The following is a 20,277-nucleotide window of genomic DNA, read 5'->3' as shown; positions in this document are numbered from 1 at the left end:
TTTTTTTCTTTACAGAAGAAATATTTTGAGACCTGCTGACCTCTCTTCTAGCTTTGTGCTCGTACATTATGGTAAATACCATCATGTGTTGTTAGTTTTTTTAAATTGAGAACTTCTATAAATAAAGAAGTTCTAGGTGAAATATAGTTTATCCATAGGTGAACTATATGCTATAGGTTATGAAAACCTCAACCTCCCATGTTTTCCTTCTCTCATATGGGGATAATTATACCTAATTCTTCTGTTTAGTTTTTAAATTAATGATATAAGTATAAAAATCAAGCATAGATCCTAATATATATTAATTTAACTCAATTTTCTTTGAATATTTTCAATCCATTATTTCTATTTACTTTTCATTTTTATGTCATTCAAAAATTATGTTTAAGCTTCTAATACATGGTTTATTTAAAAACTGTATCAAGGTGTACCACTAAAGTTAAAAGCAGCCAGAAAAATCACCTTCTTAAGAAAGACTTATAGCTGCATTCTCAATAGCAGCCATGGAAAAGAAAAGATAGTAGACAGATATCTTCAGCGGACTTGGAGAAAATAATTGTCAAATAAAATTAGTACTCAACAATATTTTTTTAAGAACAAAATTGAAAATAAAGAAGATAGTCTCAAAATTTAAATAACCTTAAGGGAAAATAAATTCAGAATCATGGTAGTGTTAACTACCAGTGGACAATCATTCGGAGCAGGAGCGAGGAGAAGGTGGTTCTTCCCCAACCCCCAGCCAAGAGAGCAGCAGGGAGAGGTTCTTACACTGAGCATGCATAAAGCCCTTCCCCCATGCCCCTCCAGTACCACATTGAGAGTAGGACCAGGGGAAGACAGGCACATGTGCCATAGAAGTTAAAATGGTGGTGGGAGGTTCTAAATCAAGAGGCCTGTCAATCTAGCTTGAGGAAAGAAGGGATTGGTTGGGAGGTTAACCTACCTGAAGCACATGAAAGTTTGGGAAGTTGACTGGTCATTTTTGAGAATGCACTGGGTCTCTCCCACATCCAAGCTAATACATTCCTCGGGGCAACAAAGGAACTCTATCCTGCTCGTGGCTCACTGTTTGAATGGTGCACTTGCCTATTCTCTCCATGGGCCATGTGGCCTTAGCAGCCACATGGTCCATGGCCTCCAGGAGGTAGAGTCAGTCTCTCTCTCTCTCTCTCTCTCTCTCTCTCTGTGTGTGTGTGTGTGTGTGTGTGTATGTGTCTCTCGTTAATCTGGTGATGCATTTACTGCTGCATTTGCATGCTCTCTTGTCCAGGAGTACACAACCTTGTAGCCCTAGCAGCCTCAGGCCCATGGACTCTAGGAAGGAACCTGAAATGGGCAGCAGCCAGGAACAAGTTAAGCTACCTGGATGACCACTTAGCAACCACCTGCGGGCTCCAAAGGACTTTAAAATGGAGCAGGAACTCTGGTCACTGGTTTTGTTTTGGTCTTGCTGAGGATAGTTGGACTTTGTCTTGGTCTTGCAGAGGAGATGGGCTTTGAGAACAGGGAGTCCGCCATTCTCCCAGATCATGCAGCATCTGGAGAAAATCTTTCTCATTTTTCACCAGGCACTGCCTCATGAGTCTGGCTTTTGTGGGTGCAGGCAAATGAAACCATCTTTTTTGATTGGTGACAGAAAAATATTATATATACATCTCTTTCAATATTTGGTAGAACAAAGAAAAACTTCAATGATATAGAATATTTGAATAATACAATAAACTACTTGAACTAATAGATATATGTAGGACACCATATCCAAAAGCTACAGAATATCTGTTCTTTTCAAGCACTTACGAAAATTCAAAGATTACTGGGTCACTTAGAGAATTCTAGCAAATTTCAAAAGATTGAATTTATATGGATGTGTTCTCTGACAACAGTTTAAGTAAAGTAAAAATAAATTTTTTGAATGACAGGTAGATCATCTCCTATATCATTGCAAATAAAGCATCTCTAAATTTTCATGAGTCAACAAAAAATCAGAATTTAGAAAATAATTTTAGCTGAATTATAATGAAAATGTTGCATTTCAAAATTTGTAGACTCAGATAAGAACAGCTGAAAATTAGTGGGCTAAATATCCATTTTTATAATAATTTTAAAAACTCAAATAAAAGTAAGAAAATAAAAGCAGAAATTTTTTAAATAGTAAAGAAACATTTAGTGTCAAAAGAGATAAAAATATGCTGTAAACTGAAACTAATCCAAAATAACATTGAATGTACACAGTAATTTAAAAAGAAAAAGATATAAAATATAATTTTTAAAGAGTGAAAAGGTAGATTTGAAGCTGGTGTAAGTTACCCTAATGATTTGCATTCTGAACACAAGTAATTTGGGGAAAGTAAGTGCTATATTACTGAGTTTTGCATTCCTTACAGTTAATATTCTCAATTCATTGAACTGATTCCATTAAAAATTGATATTTATATTAAAACCCCTTTAGTGAAACTGAATCATTCCAAAGTAATTATCCCACAGGAGTACAATAAAGAATTTTTGTATTTTTATTAGCCTTGACTTCATTATAAGTTTATGATATCTTAAATTCCCTGTCAGGCTATAATAATGTCAATAATACAGGAAATCATATTTCCTATTTATTTAGAAAATTTCTGATTTTCAAATTATTTCAGGTTCTTTTTTCAGTTTGGAAATGAACAAAGTACCTAATATCACAAATTTTGTCTTTTATCATTTCATTCACATATTGTTTGTGTTACATAGCAGGCAATCAGGAAAAATTAGACCAATAACTGTTTCATAATTATTTGGGGAGATTTGATAAGTGTGTTTCTCAAGAACTTAAACCTAACAAAGGCTTATACTCACTGTCTTAGAGAGCAGTCAGCCTCTAAATGGAGGTAGGATTTAATAAGTGAAGGAAAAAGATAAGGTGGCAACACAGAGTTCTTATGACCAAAATGTCCTCTTTGTGTGCTATACTTATTATTTAAATGCATGGCACTGAAGGGCTCTGTGTCCCATATATGCTCCCAAAGCAAACAGTATAAAAAATTTTGGTGACACTCATTTGAGAAACAGGCTCAAGGAAAAGTTATGGACTGCCTTCTTTTCTATACCTGGAGGAAGTATTTGGAAGGAACAAATGTGAAATCCCTAGGGGAAATAAAACTTGCAATGTGTGTGGGGGATAAATCTCAATAAAAAGCAGTTGGAAAAAAATATGGATGCACGTAAAAATAATAAGTCCTCCAACATGGCCAGGAAATATTTAGAAAAACAATTTTCCATAGGTTCAAAAATTGCAATAATAAATTCTTTAAAAATGAGAGTTCAAAGAAAAAGAAAGTACAAGGAAAACCTAATCAACAAAAGGAGTTGGAAAGGAGGTACGCTTAGCTCAGAAAAATAAATTAATAAAAAGAATAATGAAATATTACAGAGATGATCACCACATTAAAGGACTTAAAAATAAACAGGACTGTAAACATTGTTAGAGAGCAAGATGGGTGGGATTAAGAGCTCCCATAAACAATAAAAAATGTATGCATATAATAATATAAAATAAGTTTAAAAGACAAATTTTGAAAACAATGTCCTGACATATTGGACATATTAATTGGTGTTCCTGCAGGGGAAAAAAAATTAAAGAGATTAAAAAAGTATTTGAAACCTAATAGAAGAAAACTTCCTTAAAATAAAGATTTGAATATTTAGCAAAAGAGCATATTATATTCTGGAGGAGGGGGGTGAAATAATGGTACAGAATGATCATCAGAAAAATATATCCTGGTGAAATTATTGAACATAAATTAAATTAAAGTACCATAACGAGATGCTGAGGCAGAAAAAAGAAAGGATGTATACAGTGTAGGCTGAAGATGTACATGTGTATACATCTATGACATAATAGAGCGTGGCACCTATTTTTCTTTGTGTTATAATAGCTATTTTTTTGTAATGTTGTGGGACCTCTTGAAGGCAGGAGAAGATCTAGAAATCCTGCTGCCTCAGGCTTAATGTTCTGATCCTGGCTACTTCTAGAAGAAGCTGTGATATATTTAAATTTTACTTATATTATAAAATTACCCAATTTCCAACCATCAAGTCCCCTGTATCTCATAACAGGCTCACTGAACAGTATTTTAGTGTGAAGTGAATGTCATCCGCACATGTGGTTGCCAAATTAATTGAAAAGAAATAACACTAAAGCTGATAATACAAGTTGCTGCGCAAATTTTTCAAAATATAAAGCATGTTAAAACAGCAGAGAAAATATCGAATAATGAACAGGGCTCTGTTCTTGTTTGGCCAAAATAATAAATGCAGTTCCGGACCTTCTGGAATCTTTCTTTTCACCAGTCATTAGGCAAGTGGCCAATATCCTGTTATCCCAGTTACAGACAAAAACCAACAAGATGCAAGCTTGCATTTTAATAAAGAATCTTTATGTCTAGAATAACAATATATTTTGCTTTGCAACTTCTTTCATTGGACCTCATCTTAAAATAGGATAATACTAATTTCTACCTCACAGGGTGTTTGACAGTTAAATTAAATATAGCTCTTAAACTCAGTGGCATACTCTAAGTGCTCAATCAGTGTTAGTTGCTCCCATATATATTTTTACTATATTTTAACTTAAATAATGAATTGTGATTCTAGTTGCATGATGATTTTACTGGGACTAAAAACCAGAAATATTTGTGTTTAGTCTTTCATAATAAATAATACTATTACATTTATCTCATTAATCATATTCATCTTTTCCCACTTATATGATCTGTATTTGTTCACTCCTCATGTCCTCCTGGTGCTCCTCCTGTTTCTATTTGTCCTTTCTTACTATTTTTTCTCACTTCATTTTATTTACCATTTTAGTTTACTATTTTCTAATTTATCTTAGTAAGATTGCTCATTTAATTGATTAGGAAAAGCTCCATTTTCTAACCTATAAAATGAGGGAGGTTAGATTGAATCAATTTGTAATTCTCTCCCAGGATCAGATTTTAGTGGATCTATGAATCTGCATGGCATGGCAATAATGGACATCGCAGTAACAGGGCAGCTGGAAATATTTGGCAACAAAGAAAGATGTCCAATAAGCTTGGTACCCTGTGTGATAAGGATGTGCCAACAAACTTGCCATCTCACATCACAATAATGCACAGAAGTACCATGTGTTAGGAACATAAGGTGAAAGGCCAAAGGGAAAGGTCACAGTGTCAGATAACCAGTACTTTTTTAGGCATCTGATCCCTTTTCAAGGGATTATAAATTAAAAATAGACAATAAAATCTTTGCATGCACATAGTTTACATTTTGGTTCTATTAAAACTTTCCACTTCAAGGTACATTTTGAATGAATGCAAAAAGAACAAGGCAAGAAAGTGGTCCTCTTCCCTATAGTTAGTAGAATATGTAGTTGAGAGCAAGGACTGCTTGCGTTCACTTATTCAATTAGTAATATTTTGCTAAGGTAATGTGCAATATAAAATAAATGGAAGTAAATGTCAGTACATAAGTGCTGTTAACTAATACTTTCAATTTTGATGTTCAAATATTTAGTTTTCCATCAATAAAGTTTCCTTGTTTCAATAAATCCACATTCTAATTTATTTCAATTGAGCATAAAATCTACTACCAGTAGATGTCACTGCACAAATAACTAAATCTTGTTTTCGTTTGAATTTGTTTTTGCAGTATTTTTCCAATTTCAATTTGATAAAGTATGATTCTCAGAAAGATGAACCCATTAGAAATGAACAGGGCTGGTGTAGTCGTGTGAAAAAAGGTAAGATTGTTGTATGAAGAGGTTGCCTCAGGCAAGTTTTCTGAATTTCCTTTTAAATTACTACTAAATTTGGAAAACAAGTGGTTATTTTTCTAATATGTAATGTGGCTTACTTGGAATTTCAGTGTAGATAGAATGGTTTAATTACTAGATGTGATGAGCCTCAAAGTAAGTCTCTTATATGGTAAATTATTAAAATTTAAAAGTGATTATTATTGGGCTCATATTTTTCTTAATCCACCACTTCTGGTTTGTGACAGTGGCATATGCCCAATGTCCTCTATCACCAAAATACAAAAGAAAAATGAATGACTTAATTTAATATTCTATGTGTAGTACAAAGTCAGGTAGACTTGAATTTAAATCTGGGCTTGTACACTTAGAAACTGTACTGCTGTGGGAAGGTCCCCCAAGCCGCCCTAGTCTCATTTTCTTCATATGTAGAGTGGAAGTGACAATACTTGTTTTGTGAGGTTATTGTTGACAATTACATGAGATGATGCAGGGGTGTCCAACACGCAGCCTACGGGCTGCATGCAGCCCAGGATGGCTATGAATGCGGCCCAACACAAAATCGTAAACTTACTTAAAACCTTTTTTTTTGTTGTTGTTGTTGTTGTTCATCAGTTTTCATTAGTGTTTGTGTGTTTAATGTGTGGTGCAGGACAACTCTTTTTCTTCCAGCATGGCCCAGAAATGCCAAAAGGTTGGACACCCCTGATAGGCAAAGCCCTGAAGAAGGCCTGGCGTGTGGCTTCTCACCGCCACCCCTTCTCTTTGCCTCTCACACCCCCTCCTCTGCCAGGGTAGACTTTCTTATAACTTTTTGTTAGAAATTTTAGTGAAAGCAAGTGCTCCAATTAACTTGCCACTGCATATAATTATTCTAGAAAATTAAATGCAGAGATGCGCGCTTAGAATTGTTTAGCGATCCAGTCTGAATAAATTAGGCCAAAATTACTTTTTTGTGCCTCAAAATGTTTAAACTACATTTCAGAGATGATTTCCTTTCAATCTTTACCTCAAATGTGGAGATAAAGGTTGCACACCTGGATTCTGTTTTCTTTTGTTTTTCCGGGTAGCTGAAAGACTGGAAAAAATATAAACCTTACCTATCACAAAAACAGATTGCCCAGTCTTCTGAATTTCAAGCCTTAAGGGCATTTATCAAATACCTTTCCCTAACTGAACTTTATAGATAGACAAAAGCCATTTCTAAAGAGGTTACAAATAATTTCATTTGAACACACTTTGCTATTTTTTTTTTTACCAATTACAATAATATCTGATCTTGGAATTTGAATCCCAAAACTGCTTATTACTATCTTGTTGTTCTCATATGGGTTACTAAATATTTTATTTTTTCCACTAAAGCATTGTGTCTTGCATAAATTATGCCTATATAGAATAGATAGGAATATACTCTGACCTTTTAAGCATTTGCAACGATTGATTTCTCAGGGAAGAAACTATCATGTATGTCCTGAAAAAGAAAATCAACATAAAATTTAAGGGAAATGTGAGGCTTGGAAATTCCGAATATAGTGACTGTAGACTGATGGAATATGTGATGGAGGACAGGCTTCGGAGTCAGGTGGACCTGGTTAAAGAAAAATTCCAACCCCCGTAATTGGCTGCTGTGTGACACAGGGCAAATTACTTTTACTTCCTCAGTTTTCTTAGCTGTAAAATGGCCCATCTTACAGGTTTGAGGTAAGAATCAGATGGGATACATATGTAAAGTGCTCAGGATAGTGCCTGGTACCCAGTAAGTGCTGCAAAGTATAATGAAGATGGTGATGATGATGGTGATGATACCTGTGATGATGAGGGGTCTCTGCTGCAGCAGAGCAGGCTCATTTTGACCACTGGCGTGTGTGCCGTTGGCAGCCAGAAAGTCCAGAAGGAGTGGGAGTAATTGGGAGTTGAATAGAGAGTGTTTAAAAAAAACAACAACTGGAATTCAATCCACTTAAGTCATCAAGAGGATGTTGACTCTCTTCACAAGGGGCAAAGCAAGTCAACAATGGCCTTGAAATCTCCTGGGGCTGTGATTGCTGCTCTCCCTTGTCTTCTATCCTTCTCTTAGAAGTAGTTGTTCACCTTGCAGATGGCTGTCCAAAATTTTGATTCACTTGAATAAATGTGATTAAAAAATTATTTATGAAAGTGTGTCTATAAGTAAAACCAATAAATTTCATGTTTTATCTCTTGCCCACTGAGGATTTCCAAACTGACATCCCAGAGGAATAAAACATTTTCCTAAACTTCCAATAACAAATTAATTAGATTAGAGATAGTATTATATAAAAACCTTGTTGCAAAATCATTTAGACTTGAATTTGAGTACTAGATTCATTCCTTTCTATGTGTTGGACTCTGGTAAATGGCTTTATCCTTTTGGGCCCTCGTTCCCTGTGAAATAGGGGTTATGATTATCAATTTCAAAAGATTTCTGTGAAGAATAAACAAGATGGCAGTCACAAAGGGGTTATGAGGCTTGCTACATATTAAGTGCCCAATAAGTAAGACTACTATCACAACCTTATTAAAATTATAACTATGGTGGTTATTTATATTATTGCCATTATTATCAGCGGTAAAATCTACATAATCCAAAAGAAAAGTAGCTGTTGTTCTAGCCACCCAAGATGTACCTTCTTTCACGTTCAATTTCCTTTTTGTTAGTTTTTCCAAAATTACTTGCATTTTTGGCATATTTGAAAGGATGTGCTGGTTTGTTCGAAGTCCAGAACAAATGATGTCAAATATAATAAAACTAAGTTCAGAGGAAAGGGAGATAAGAAACACTGGTTGTGTCAGTCAGATATAAATTAGGTACATGCACGGCATGTATAGTAATAATTTTAATCATATCACTGAAGAATGCCTTTCTCTCAGAGGAGAACCTGGACTTCTCATTTCTCCAGTGAATGAAAAGAATCCCTTCTTTGGTTATGCTGGGAATAAGAAGCACACAGAAAAGAAATTGCTATATAATGTTTTTAAGAAAGGAGATGTTTACTTTAACACAGGAGATTTAATGGTCCAGGATCAGGAGAATTTCCTTTATTTTTGGGATCGTATTGGAGACACTTTCAGGTACGAGACATCAGCAGTCACATTGCCTATACAGTGATTAGGAGCCTTGCCCGCAGCAGGGCTCTATGGAAACCTTTCAGACCCCACGCTCCCTACCTCCAGGGCAGGCACAGCCTTTTATCTCAATCATGTCTCCCCACTTAGAAATCCACAGGCCATCTGTTTCTAGATCGAAACATAAGTTAAATTTTGATGTCAATTTTTATAATTATTTTAAAGACTCCATTTGGTCCAAATTAGTAAATCTCCTTTTTTTTAGAATATCGAACAAGTAGACAGACATGAAGTCTAAATGATAAGGTTAAAACAGAAAACCGATTTGGTCAAATATGGTCTAATTCTTGACCTAATAATGAAAATAATGAAACAGTAAAATTTCTCTTTCTTTGATTTTCTTTTTTAATTACTTATGATTATTTTAAACTTGCAAAATTATTTTGCTTCACTAATCAATTAAGGACAGTGAAGGACAGAAACAGATATGCAAAAAATGCTTGAATTAATAAATGAATTATACTTCCTACTTCCTCACCCTCTTTTAGCATGTTAAGAGCTTACTTTATGTAAAATTATTTTAATTAAAATAAAATATCCATTCATATGCACTAAAAAAGCCAAAAGAATTAATCTGTAGAAATTAAAGGAGTTCAGTACAGTGAAAAGTTTTCCTTTCAGTTTTTCCTGTCATTAAAAATAGGGAACATTTTGTACACAACTGTTATTATATTACAAAATAAAGAGAGATTATCATTTTATTTTTATGACATTGTAAACATTTTACAGTAAGAAATTTATACCAATGAGACATAGATAAAGTAATTTTAAGTAAAAAATTGATTTTGTTGACTGTGTTGACTTATCAGTAAACTGTGTCCTTAAACAATGCCTCTTGGCCCTGGCTTATGGGGCTCAGCTGGACGCCCCGCAAAGGAAAAGGCTGCCAGTTCCTGGCCAGGTACAGGGGCACATACAAGACGCAACCAATTAATGTTTGTCCCTCAGTCAATGTTTCTCTCCTTCCCTTCCACTCTCTCTAAAAATAAATAATAAAAAATAAATAAAATAAAAATAATAGCATAATAAATCATTTATCTAAAAATGCCTTTTGTTTTGAAAGCTGCCATTATTTTTGGTTACTGGGTGCTTGCACAGAGCCAAATTCTCCAAATATAGGTATGCTAAATGGAACTTCTTTTTTATTTAAGTGGAAAGGGGAAAACACTGCAACCACAGAGGTTGCTGATGTTATTGGAATGTTGGATTTCATACAAGACTCAAATGTCTATGGTGTGGCTGTACCAGGTATGAATTTATTTCAGCTTTCGGAAGAATTCTCAGAAAGAATGTGCCAACTTTACTTTAGTTTTGCAATGATCTTTCTAATTCAGCATTTTGGTTTTTATATATTCCATAGCTATCCTCATTTTGTCATGGCAAATAATGCCCTACAAAGGAAAAGTATCCATTGAATTGTTTTATGATTTTTGCTTTTCATTGTAGTGTGGGTTGATTTTTTCCCCCATTGAATTTTAACATGTGTGTGTGTATTTTTAAACAGAGTTTAAAAACTCTGGCCAGTGACTCACTGTTTAACAATAGTTAGAGCCTTTCAATAGTCTATTATTTTTCTCTTTGTGACTAGAGTTTATACATGCCTCCAAACAGAAACATGTTCTACTTTAAATGTTTAATAACACTGACTTGTATTTAACTTGAATCTTTTAAAAATTATTTATTTAAAAATTGTTTGGCCTCATTTATCTTTATGAATATGCATGAGAGGGTTGTAGCATGACAGTGGAAATGGCAAATAAAAGTGACCAACATGAACTCGCAAGATTCCTCTCCACTGTCCTTTTTTTTTTTTTTAACTAATGCTAATATATTCCAACTAATGTTCGTAAGTGCTTGAGGACCTGGGGGTAGGGATGAAGTGTGAGTAGGGAGGAGAGGAAGCGGCCAGCCCCTTGGTGTCGGAGAAATGCTACAGGAGATTCCAACCTCCTGGAAGGATCATAGGTGGTGTGATAAGCAGGAAGCAATCTGTGGGTTTAGTTATGAAAATACCGGTCTCTAGTTCTGACCTTAAAAATATGCCCTTTATTTTTTTACATTGATGCATATTATGGACATTTCCCTGAAATATATTTGTCTTTCAATAAATTGTTCCTCTTCATATTTTATACTAATGGTGGTAAGATGAAAATTATGGGTCACTAACAGTGTTTTCCATTCCATCTGTTTCATTTTTGTAGGGCAGGCAATTAAGGATAGACTCTGCTCTTCCCTGTTGCCAAATTATTTCTAGAGAGTTAATCACATGCTCAGGGAAGGACCCACTTATTTACCCTCCTGTTGCGTTGTCTTTACTACAATAGCTTAATGTTTCCCTTTATAGCAATTGGTATATAATTGACAGGATTATTTTAAAAATTCACCTGGTTATTGTAAAATAGACTCTATTTCAAACTTTTTTTTTTCAGATTATGAAGGGAAAGCAGGAATGGCCTCTATTATTTTAAAACCAAATAAATCTTTAGACTTGGAAAAAGTTTATGAACACGTTGTAACACTTCTACCAGCTTATGCCTGCCCACGATTTTTAAGAATTTAGGTAATTTTGTGTCTGAATTTTAAGAATTAAAGTAATTTTACTTATCCATCAAATTTAAAACCAAGAATCCAGGAGATGGTTTAATTACAAAATAATATTTTATCCTTTAGCTAATATGTGCATTTTATTTATATTAGAGAATTTCAAGAGCAATGAAAAGCCTTGGAATGCTAATTTATGCCATATTTGAAACCTAAGTAAAGAAGATGGAGCATGATGAAATGCTAAGATGTTTTTGTCTTTGTCCTAATTTGATTTGCTGTCTTCCTCTCCACTCAAGACCCCAGAGCAAAAATGATGGTCCCAGCAATGGTGGCAAGCCAAAACCATACCTTACACAGGCCTCATGGAGATATGTGTACTATGTGCCTAAAATTAAGTTCCACCAAGCTGACATCAAGGTGTCTGTGGGATGTGTCCAGAACCTAAAAGCCATTGGCTGTAAACAATTTTGCTTTTAGTTTTTGTCCTCAGGATTTTAGGATTTTATATTTTGGAGAAGTCTTAAATTTGTTTTGAAAGGTGGACTCTCTCTCTTGTTAGATTATTAGACTAATACACAGTAAAAATAGAACAAATTTACTCGGATACTGGTAACTTTGCTTGCTCATTTCTTCAGCCATTCATTTATTTAACACGGTTCTTCAAATGTAATTTCCCAAAGCTAGCACTCATCATCTCTTAACATCCAATCACAGTTTATCCAGGTATATTTGTCATACTGCTATTAGATTTCTAATAGAGCAATAGATGTTGTCATGTTTATTTTGAAAGCATTTGCTGGGCAATTCTCATAGCCAAGTCATTGCTTGGCCAATGCGATACACATCATCTGAACTGCCAGAAACACATATTTTATTTACATAATGTTTTTGTTGTAAGAACTTTTCCATACATCATCTCAGATTATTTTCATAACAATCATCTGAAACACTAAAGGTAAATAAATATGAAGCAAAAGAAACACATTTTTAATTGAAAAAAATTTAGATAAGTGTGGATTCACAGCAGTTGTAAGAAATAATACAGAGCCTGTATACCCTGTCCTTGGCTTCCTCCAATGGTAACACTTTTCAAAACTATTATACCTATGATATTGACATTGATACAATTTGCCCATTTTTTTAAACTTTCCTCTGTTTTACTTGTACTGGTGTGTGTGTATTTCTGGGAGTTTTCCTCTATCCTAGGCTCCTCCAACTGGTCTAATAATTAAGTTGGCATGAGACAGATTAATAAAAAAAAAAGTAGTGCTGGCCTGCGAACCAAAGGGTCACTGGTTCGATTCCCAGTTGGGGCACATGCCTGAGTTGCAGGCAAGGTCCCCAGTAGGGGACACGTGAGAGGCAACCACACATTGATGTTTCTCTCCCTCTCTTTCTTCCTGCCTTCCCCTCTCTCTAAAAATAAATAAAATCTTTTTTAACAAAGAAAAATAACCAAATTTAATTACATACATGCATATGGGAACCCCACATACCTGAGAGAGTCAGAGACCCCCATACACAAGAGCTCTAGAGACAGAAAGTTAAGATGAATTACATCTGAGCTGAGTATGGCATTCTGAGCTAAAGATGAGATAAATAAGTCGCACTGTGAATTCACAAAAGAAAGGTCGTTTACAGGACAATAAGAAGAGCAGGTGTTCAGTAGGTAGAAGTTTGCCTGCCATATAGCTAAGCCATAAAATGTTATTTCTAGCAATAATTTACTATGAGCAAGGCCCCAAATTTAAATTCTTTAAGGAAGAGTTAAAAGTCTGTGAGCCTTCAGCATCTCAACTGCCTTGAAAATAATTCACATGCCTAAGTGACACATCTGGGGGAGGCGTGTTCTTAACCCCATCAGTATTAAGTTCTGTACACTTTTATGAGCTGTGTAGCTTTATGCATCAGTGACCACAGTCCAGATATGAATGATTTCAACACCACAAGGATACTTCACATTGTCCTTTTATAACCACACCCGGCTCCCTCCTGCCTCTCCCTCACCCACCCAAGAAACTAGGGCTCCCCAACCCCCAGGCCGCAGACTGGTACCCATCCATGGCCTGTTAGGAACCAGGCCACACAGAAGGAAGTGAGCAGCAGGCAAGTGAGCAAACCTTCCTCTGTATTTGCAGCTGCTCCCCATCACTCACATTACAGCCTGAGCTCTGCCTCCTGTCAGATCAGCAGCAGCGTTAGATTCTTATAGGAGCGCTGACCCTACTGTGAACTACACATGCGAGGGGTCTAGGTTGCGTGCTCCTTATGAGAATCTAATGCCTGATGATCTGAGGTGGAGCTGAGGCAGCGATGCTAGTGCTGGGGAGCGGCTGCAAATACAGATGATCATCAGCAGAGAGGTTTGACTGCACAGAGACCGTAATAAATCAGTTGCGTGCAGACTCATGTCAAAACCCTTTCAGTGAGTGGCAAGTGACAATTAAGCTGCATCTAGTGGCAGGCTTTCTAGTGGAAAGTGAATTGATTGTACTTCAATTGTACAGCTGCATCTGGTGGCAGGCCTTAAGTCAGATCTGACACTAATTTTAGTCCGCGCACGGCCCACCAAATATTTTATTTACCATTTCCATCCACGCGTCTTTCCCACACTGCACACTTGTCTCGGTCACAGTTTGGTAAGCCCACATGCTAGCCCTAGCCAAAATGAGTGAAAAACAAACATCACTGGAGAGCTTCTTTGAAAAAGGGAAAAGACCCAATGATGAGACAGCAGAAGATTTAAGACTGCCAGCAAACAGAAAGTTGAATTTAAAAGAAAATATCAAGAATCCTACTTAAATTACAGGTTCACTGCAATAGGTGATTCACATTCTCCAAGCCCGCTTTGTATAATGTGTGGCAACCAGTTATCCAACAAAGCCATGAAACCTTCAAAACTGCTTCACCACATGGAGACCAAGCACTCTGCATTAAAAGACAAACTTTGAAGTTTTTCAAGAGAAAAAGGACATGAACACGAAGCACAGAAGCAGTTATTGAAGGCCACCACTTACTTCATCAAATGTGTCTGCGCTGAGAGCATCATTCTTAGTGGCTAACCGCATTGCTTAAGCTAAGAAACCCTTTATTATTGATGAAGAGTTGATCCTGCCTGCTACTAAGGACATTCGTCGTGAACTTTTAGGAGAGGCTGTAATTCAAAAGGTAGCCCATGTCCTCATTCAGCCAGCACCATAACTAGATTAATTGATGGAATAGCAGAGGATATTGAGGCACAATTGTTAGAGAGGATTAATGAGACACCATGGTACGCAATCCAGGTTGATGAGTCCTCCGATGTTGACAACAAGGCAACAATGCTTGTTTTTCTGCAATATATTTTTCAGGAAGATGTGCATGAAGATATATTATATGCACTTTTGTTGCCAACCAGCACCACAGCTGCAAAAGTATTCAAGTCTTTGACTGATTACATATCAGGAAAACTGAACTGGTCATTGTTGTCAGTGTGTGCACAGGCGGAGAGGCTGCCCTCACGGGATGGCTTTCTGGTTTCACCACTCGGGTCAGAGAGGTCGCTTCTGAATGTGAGTCTACACACTGTGCTGTCCATAGAGAAATGCTGGCTAGCCGAAAAATGTCACCTGAACTTTACAACATTTTGCAGGATGTGATTAAAATGATCATCTGCATTGAGCTACAGGCCCTTAACTCACATCTGTTAACGCAGTTCTGTGAGGAGATGGACGCAACGCACACTCGTCTTCTCTTATACACAGAAGTGAGGTGCCTTTTTAAAGGTACATCACTGGCCAGAGTTTTTGAGTTACAAGAGTTGTTCGAGAGATTTCTTTTAGAAAAAGTCACCACTGGCAGCACTTTTCAGTGACACAGAATGGGTCACAAACCTTGCCTATTTGTGTGAGATATTCAACCTGCTCAACAAACTCAATCTGCCACTTCGGGGAATGACACTGTGTTCAAGTTGGCAGATAAAGTGGCTGCATCCAAAGTCAAACTGAAATCATGGGGGTGATGAGTGAACATTGGGGTTTTTGACGTTTCAAACATTAACAGAGATTTTGAAAGAGACTGAGCCAGGGCCTTCTTTCTCCTGCACCTGGCTGGTGCATGATCACCTGTCTCAACTTTCAGAAGAGCCTGAGCATTACTTCCCAACCACAAAAGACCCCTGAACATGGAAGGAATGGATCCATGACCCATTTGTGAATAAGCCAGGGGAATCGGATTTGTCCGTGTTAGAAGAGGATCAACTGCTTGAGATCACAAATGATGGTGGCCTTGAAAGTATGTTTGAGACAGCTTCAAATCTCCATACGTTCTGGATTAAAGTCGAGGCAGAGTATCCTGAGTTTGCCACAAAAGACTGAAAAGCCTACTTCCATTTCCAACATCCTATTTTTGTGAAGCAGGGTTTTCTGCAGTGACAGCAACCAAAACAAGATTATGGAGTAGGTTGGACATAAGCAACAGACTTAGGGTGTCACTGTCTTCCATCTCCCCCAGATGGGACCATCTAGTTGCAGGAAAAAACGCTCAGGGCTCCCACTGCTTCTGCATTATGATGAGTTGTATAATTATTTCATTATATATTCCAATGTAATAGAAATAAAGTGCACAATAAATGTAATGCACTTGAATCATCGCAGAACTTCCCCCTGCCCCCTACCCTGCTCCGAGGAAAAATTGTCTTCCATGAAACCTTGGTCCCTGGTGCCAAAAAGGTTGGGGGTCACTACAAGGAACAGTGTATTTTAACTGAGTAAGAAGTTGAAGAATAAAATAATATTTTAAGCATTTACCCTTAGGGCTACTTAAAATTCACTGTTATTAAGCAGAGGAAATATTTTGGCATAAGACTAAATTAGTCTTATACAAATTTAGAAAATATTTTAGCATCGTAAAACACCTAAAAGCACTTGGGACATGACTGTTATGTTTATAACAGTATTTGCTACAGTTAGCAGAATGCATGACACTTAGTTGGCAGTCAACATATTTGTTTAATAAATGAGTTATGATCTGATAGAAGCAAAAAAATAAGTTACTTTTCATAAAATGAATAAAATGACTATCTTATTAAAAACCTGTTTAGCTCAAATTTTTAAAGGATTCACTTGCCAATAAATTTACAAAAAATATTTTAATATTTTATTATTTGGTATGGCTAGGAATGAATTAAATTGGTCCTTTCATTCTGCTTGTGGAAACACAAATTGTTACAGCCTTTCTAGGAAACAATTTGGTAAATATGTGATTAGACTCTTACAACTTGCATATATTTTGACTTAGTAATTTTATTTCCAGGAATTTATCCTTAGGAAATAATCAAAGATGTGCAAATGTTATGTAGAAAGATGTTCAAATATTTTTTAATTTTTTATTGTATTTTTTCCATTTTCATTTATCCTCCTATATGCTCTCTTCCACCTCCACCCACCCCTCTCCCTCGCAGTCACCACACTGTTGTCTGTGTCCATGAGCTCGCTCTTTTTTTTGCTTGATTCTGCCATCGCCCAATCCCTCAACCCAAGCTGTCCGCTGTTCTCTGTGAATCTGTCTCTATTTTGCTTGTTAGTTCAGTTTGTACATTAGATTCCACAAATGAGTGGAATTAATATGGCATTTTTCTTTCTCTAACAGCTTATTTATCTTAGCATAATATTCTCCACGTCCATGCTGTCCATGGGTTAAATGTCCATCCATGCTGTCGCAAAGGGTTAAACTTTCTTCTTTTTCATGACCAAATAGTATTCCATTGTATAAATATACCATCAAAGTATCACTTATAGAAGTAAAAATTCTTATGTTCTAAATTCAAGAATAATAGGGAGGTTAGTTAAAATATTATAATTAGATGACATGACACCATTAAAAAGTGCTGTTTTGATGAAAATTACCTAACCTGGGGGAATTTACCTTGCATACTATTTTAAGAAAGAACATCAAATTGTAAAAGTACAGTGAGCTTCTAATTTTCTAAAAAAAAAAAAAGAAAAAGAATATGTATTTCATTAGCATGATACCTTCTAGATTCATACATGTTGTTGTAAATGGTAAGATTTATTCTTTTTATGGCTGAGTAATATTCCATTGTATATGTGTACCATTGCTTTTTTATCTACTCATTTATTGATGGGCACTTGGATTGCTTCCATTTCTTGGCTATTGTAAATAGCACTGCAATGAGCGTAGGAGAAATATGTCAGACAGAGAAAGACAAATACCATAGGATTTCGCTTATATGGTGAATGTAAAGAGCAAAATAAGCAAACAAACAAAATAGAAACAGACTCATAGATCCAGAGATCAGACGGATGGGTTGCAAGAGGGGAGGGGTGTTAGGAAGCTGGCTGAAAAAGATGACAGGATTAAGAAGTATAAATTGGTAGTTACAAAATAGTCACAGGGAAGTAAAGTACAGCATAGGGAATACAGTCAATAATACTATAATAACTATGTATGATGTTAGGTGGGTACTTAAAATATTGGGGGTCCAACTTTGTAAAGTATAAGATTGTCTAACCACTATACTGTACACCTGAAAATAATATAAAATGATATTGAATATAAACTGTAATTGAGAAATAAAAATAAAATTAAAAAGATAGGTGTTTCTACACAGTCATATCTAATTCTGTGATGATATTGTTGGGTAGGCGAGGGGTGAGAAGGGATGGGATCAGGGAAGGAATTTCAAAGCGAAATTGACTCTAGAATTACTCTAAAAGGATAAATAAAAATGACCAACTTACTCATAGAACTTTACATGGACCAACACATGCAATCTAATTTAAAACAAGGTTAATCTCTGTGCTTGAAACTGCTACAGAGAGTCCATTCTTATCTCTTTTAGATCTTTTAAAGCAGAGACTTCAACTTTCTAGATTCATGGCATCTTTAGTGTCTCAGTAGTTATTTTATGATACTCTTCGGCCAAAAAATAAATACCTAACCATTCATTTATTCAGTGGTTAGGTCAAAACATATTACTAAGTACAAGTTTAACAAATTACTTGCCATTTGAAAAAATAATGCATATAAATGGAAAGAAATATGTTTTTATTTCATTTTCAAATAAACACAGTGCTAAAGATGCATAAGTTGAGTATTACGCAACTCTTCAAACCTTGGAATCAGATCACCTGAACAGGGCCAGCCTAACTCCATCTTCACATTGATTTGGGGCTGGATTTGCCTTTTATCATAGCTCCACTGAAAACTCTGATTTGCAAAAATATGACATCATTGATAAGAATTTAACACAAAGTAATACTGAGCTAGTAGTTTGCAAGTGGTAACTGACAGATGTCACTGGGTTTATTTTGAAAATTTTAAATATTCCATGGAGAACCTGGAAATTCACTGAGGTACCACATGCACCTCAGTGCAAAGCTTGGAAACTCAAGTTTCAGATCATTCTTTACTCCCTCTAGTTCATAAAGTATTCTGCCTTATGGAATAGTTTGCTATCTTTTACATTATTTTATCTTCTTGGTGTCTAATAACATTCTTGGTACATAATTTTATATTACACTGAATTGAAGAAATAACGTTTCTTAGACATACTTGTAATCAGTTGTAGTCAGTTATTGACTATGCTCATAATTTTTATATGTTGAATGAAGTTCACAGGTAAATCAACCTAAAGATTTAAGTATTCTAGATGGCATTTTTTTATTTCTGATGTTAAATTACTAGTAGTACATAGAGATGGCCATTATGTATAAAAATGTTATAACAATATTACAGTCTATATTGTTAAATATGTTACTTATATATTATGAATAATATTAAATCATTCCACTGATCTTGGTAATTGCTTTGTAGGAAAAGATGGAAATGACAGAGACATTCGAACCAAAGAAGTTCCAGTTGATGAAAGAAGGATTTAGTCCATTGAAAATTTCTGATCTACTTTACTTCATGGACAACTTGAAAAAAGCTTATGTTCCATTAACCAAAGAGCTTTATGATCAAATACTGCTACGTGAGATCAGACTTTAAGATTTTTTTGTCTATGGCATTTTCATATGCTTCCTCCGGAGAGTAAGGGAGATACATAGCTCTCGGTATGAAATGGAGGAAAGATGCTGGTGTTCACTAAGCACGTGCTGTATTTTCTTATTATGTGACAGCTTTTCTTTAATTAAGAACTTTAATTTGTTTTAATAACAAACTTTAATTGATTATCCTTTTTACCTATTTGGGGATTCAGTGCATAACTAAGTATTTGCCTTAATCAAAAAACTTTTAAATAATAAATTAGTGGGTAATGTTTAGATACATAATAAAAATGTATCTTTTAATATTTAAAGTTTCTAGTTTTGAATACATGGTTAAATTTTATTGAAATATTTAATTTTCATGTGCCCTGTTCTATAATTCAATAAAATCATCTTCATTAATATGTGTTCTGAGGTTCTGTTCTGATGTTTTTAATTATAAGCTTCTAGTCAAAGGAAACTGACTGACTAAATGCATGCACTCCTATCTCCCTTATCTTAAACTTACATTAAAATGGTAGAAGAAATATAAAACTATGAAACTACAAAGCAGGAGAACTGATAAGCCCAAAAGATTTCGAAATTTTTCAAGTATATAAATGGGATCAAATGCACAATAAAATCCAGCAGAGCTATAGAAACCACTACTACATGGAAAGAATAGACTAGGATATAACAGGTATTAACACCAAGATCAGAGGCAGAAAGAGCTTTGAGTGTGACAGGCCTGTGAGTGGCTAGCTGGGAATGTATTTCAAGGACAGTGTAATGAGCACAATTGTATTTATTTCAATCTGGAAGCACCAGCCTCCAGTGTTTACATCA

General features: G+C 35.4%; 1 protein-coding gene across 1 annotated transcript in view; it reads left to right on the top strand.

Moving 5' to 3' along the window:
* Window positions 1-19,453, top strand: part of SLC27A6 (solute carrier family 27 member 6) — an 82,412-nt gene extending 62,959 nt beyond the window's left edge. The window contains 5 exon segments of the mRNA XM_054589318.1: window positions 5,671-5,761; window positions 8,665-8,879; window positions 10,069-10,165; window positions 11,347-11,477; window positions 19,277-19,453. Of these exon segments, the coding sequence (XP_054445293.1) occupies window positions 5,671-5,761; window positions 8,665-8,879; window positions 10,069-10,165; window positions 11,347-11,477; window positions 19,277-19,453 (711 nt within the window).
* Window positions 19,454-20,277: the final 824 nt, after the last annotated feature.

This window comes from Pteronotus mesoamericanus, unplaced genomic scaffold, assembly GCF_021234165.1.
Source record: "Pteronotus mesoamericanus isolate MK-2021 breed Mesoamerican mustached bat unplaced genomic scaffold, CSHL_Meso_final scaffold_167, whole genome shotgun sequence".
Classification (NCBI taxonomy): domain Eukaryota; kingdom Metazoa; phylum Chordata; class Mammalia; order Chiroptera; family Mormoopidae; genus Pteronotus; species Pteronotus mesoamericanus.
The sequence above is the reverse complement of the archived record's forward strand: the minus strand, read 5'-3'. Positions and strand labels throughout refer to the sequence as shown.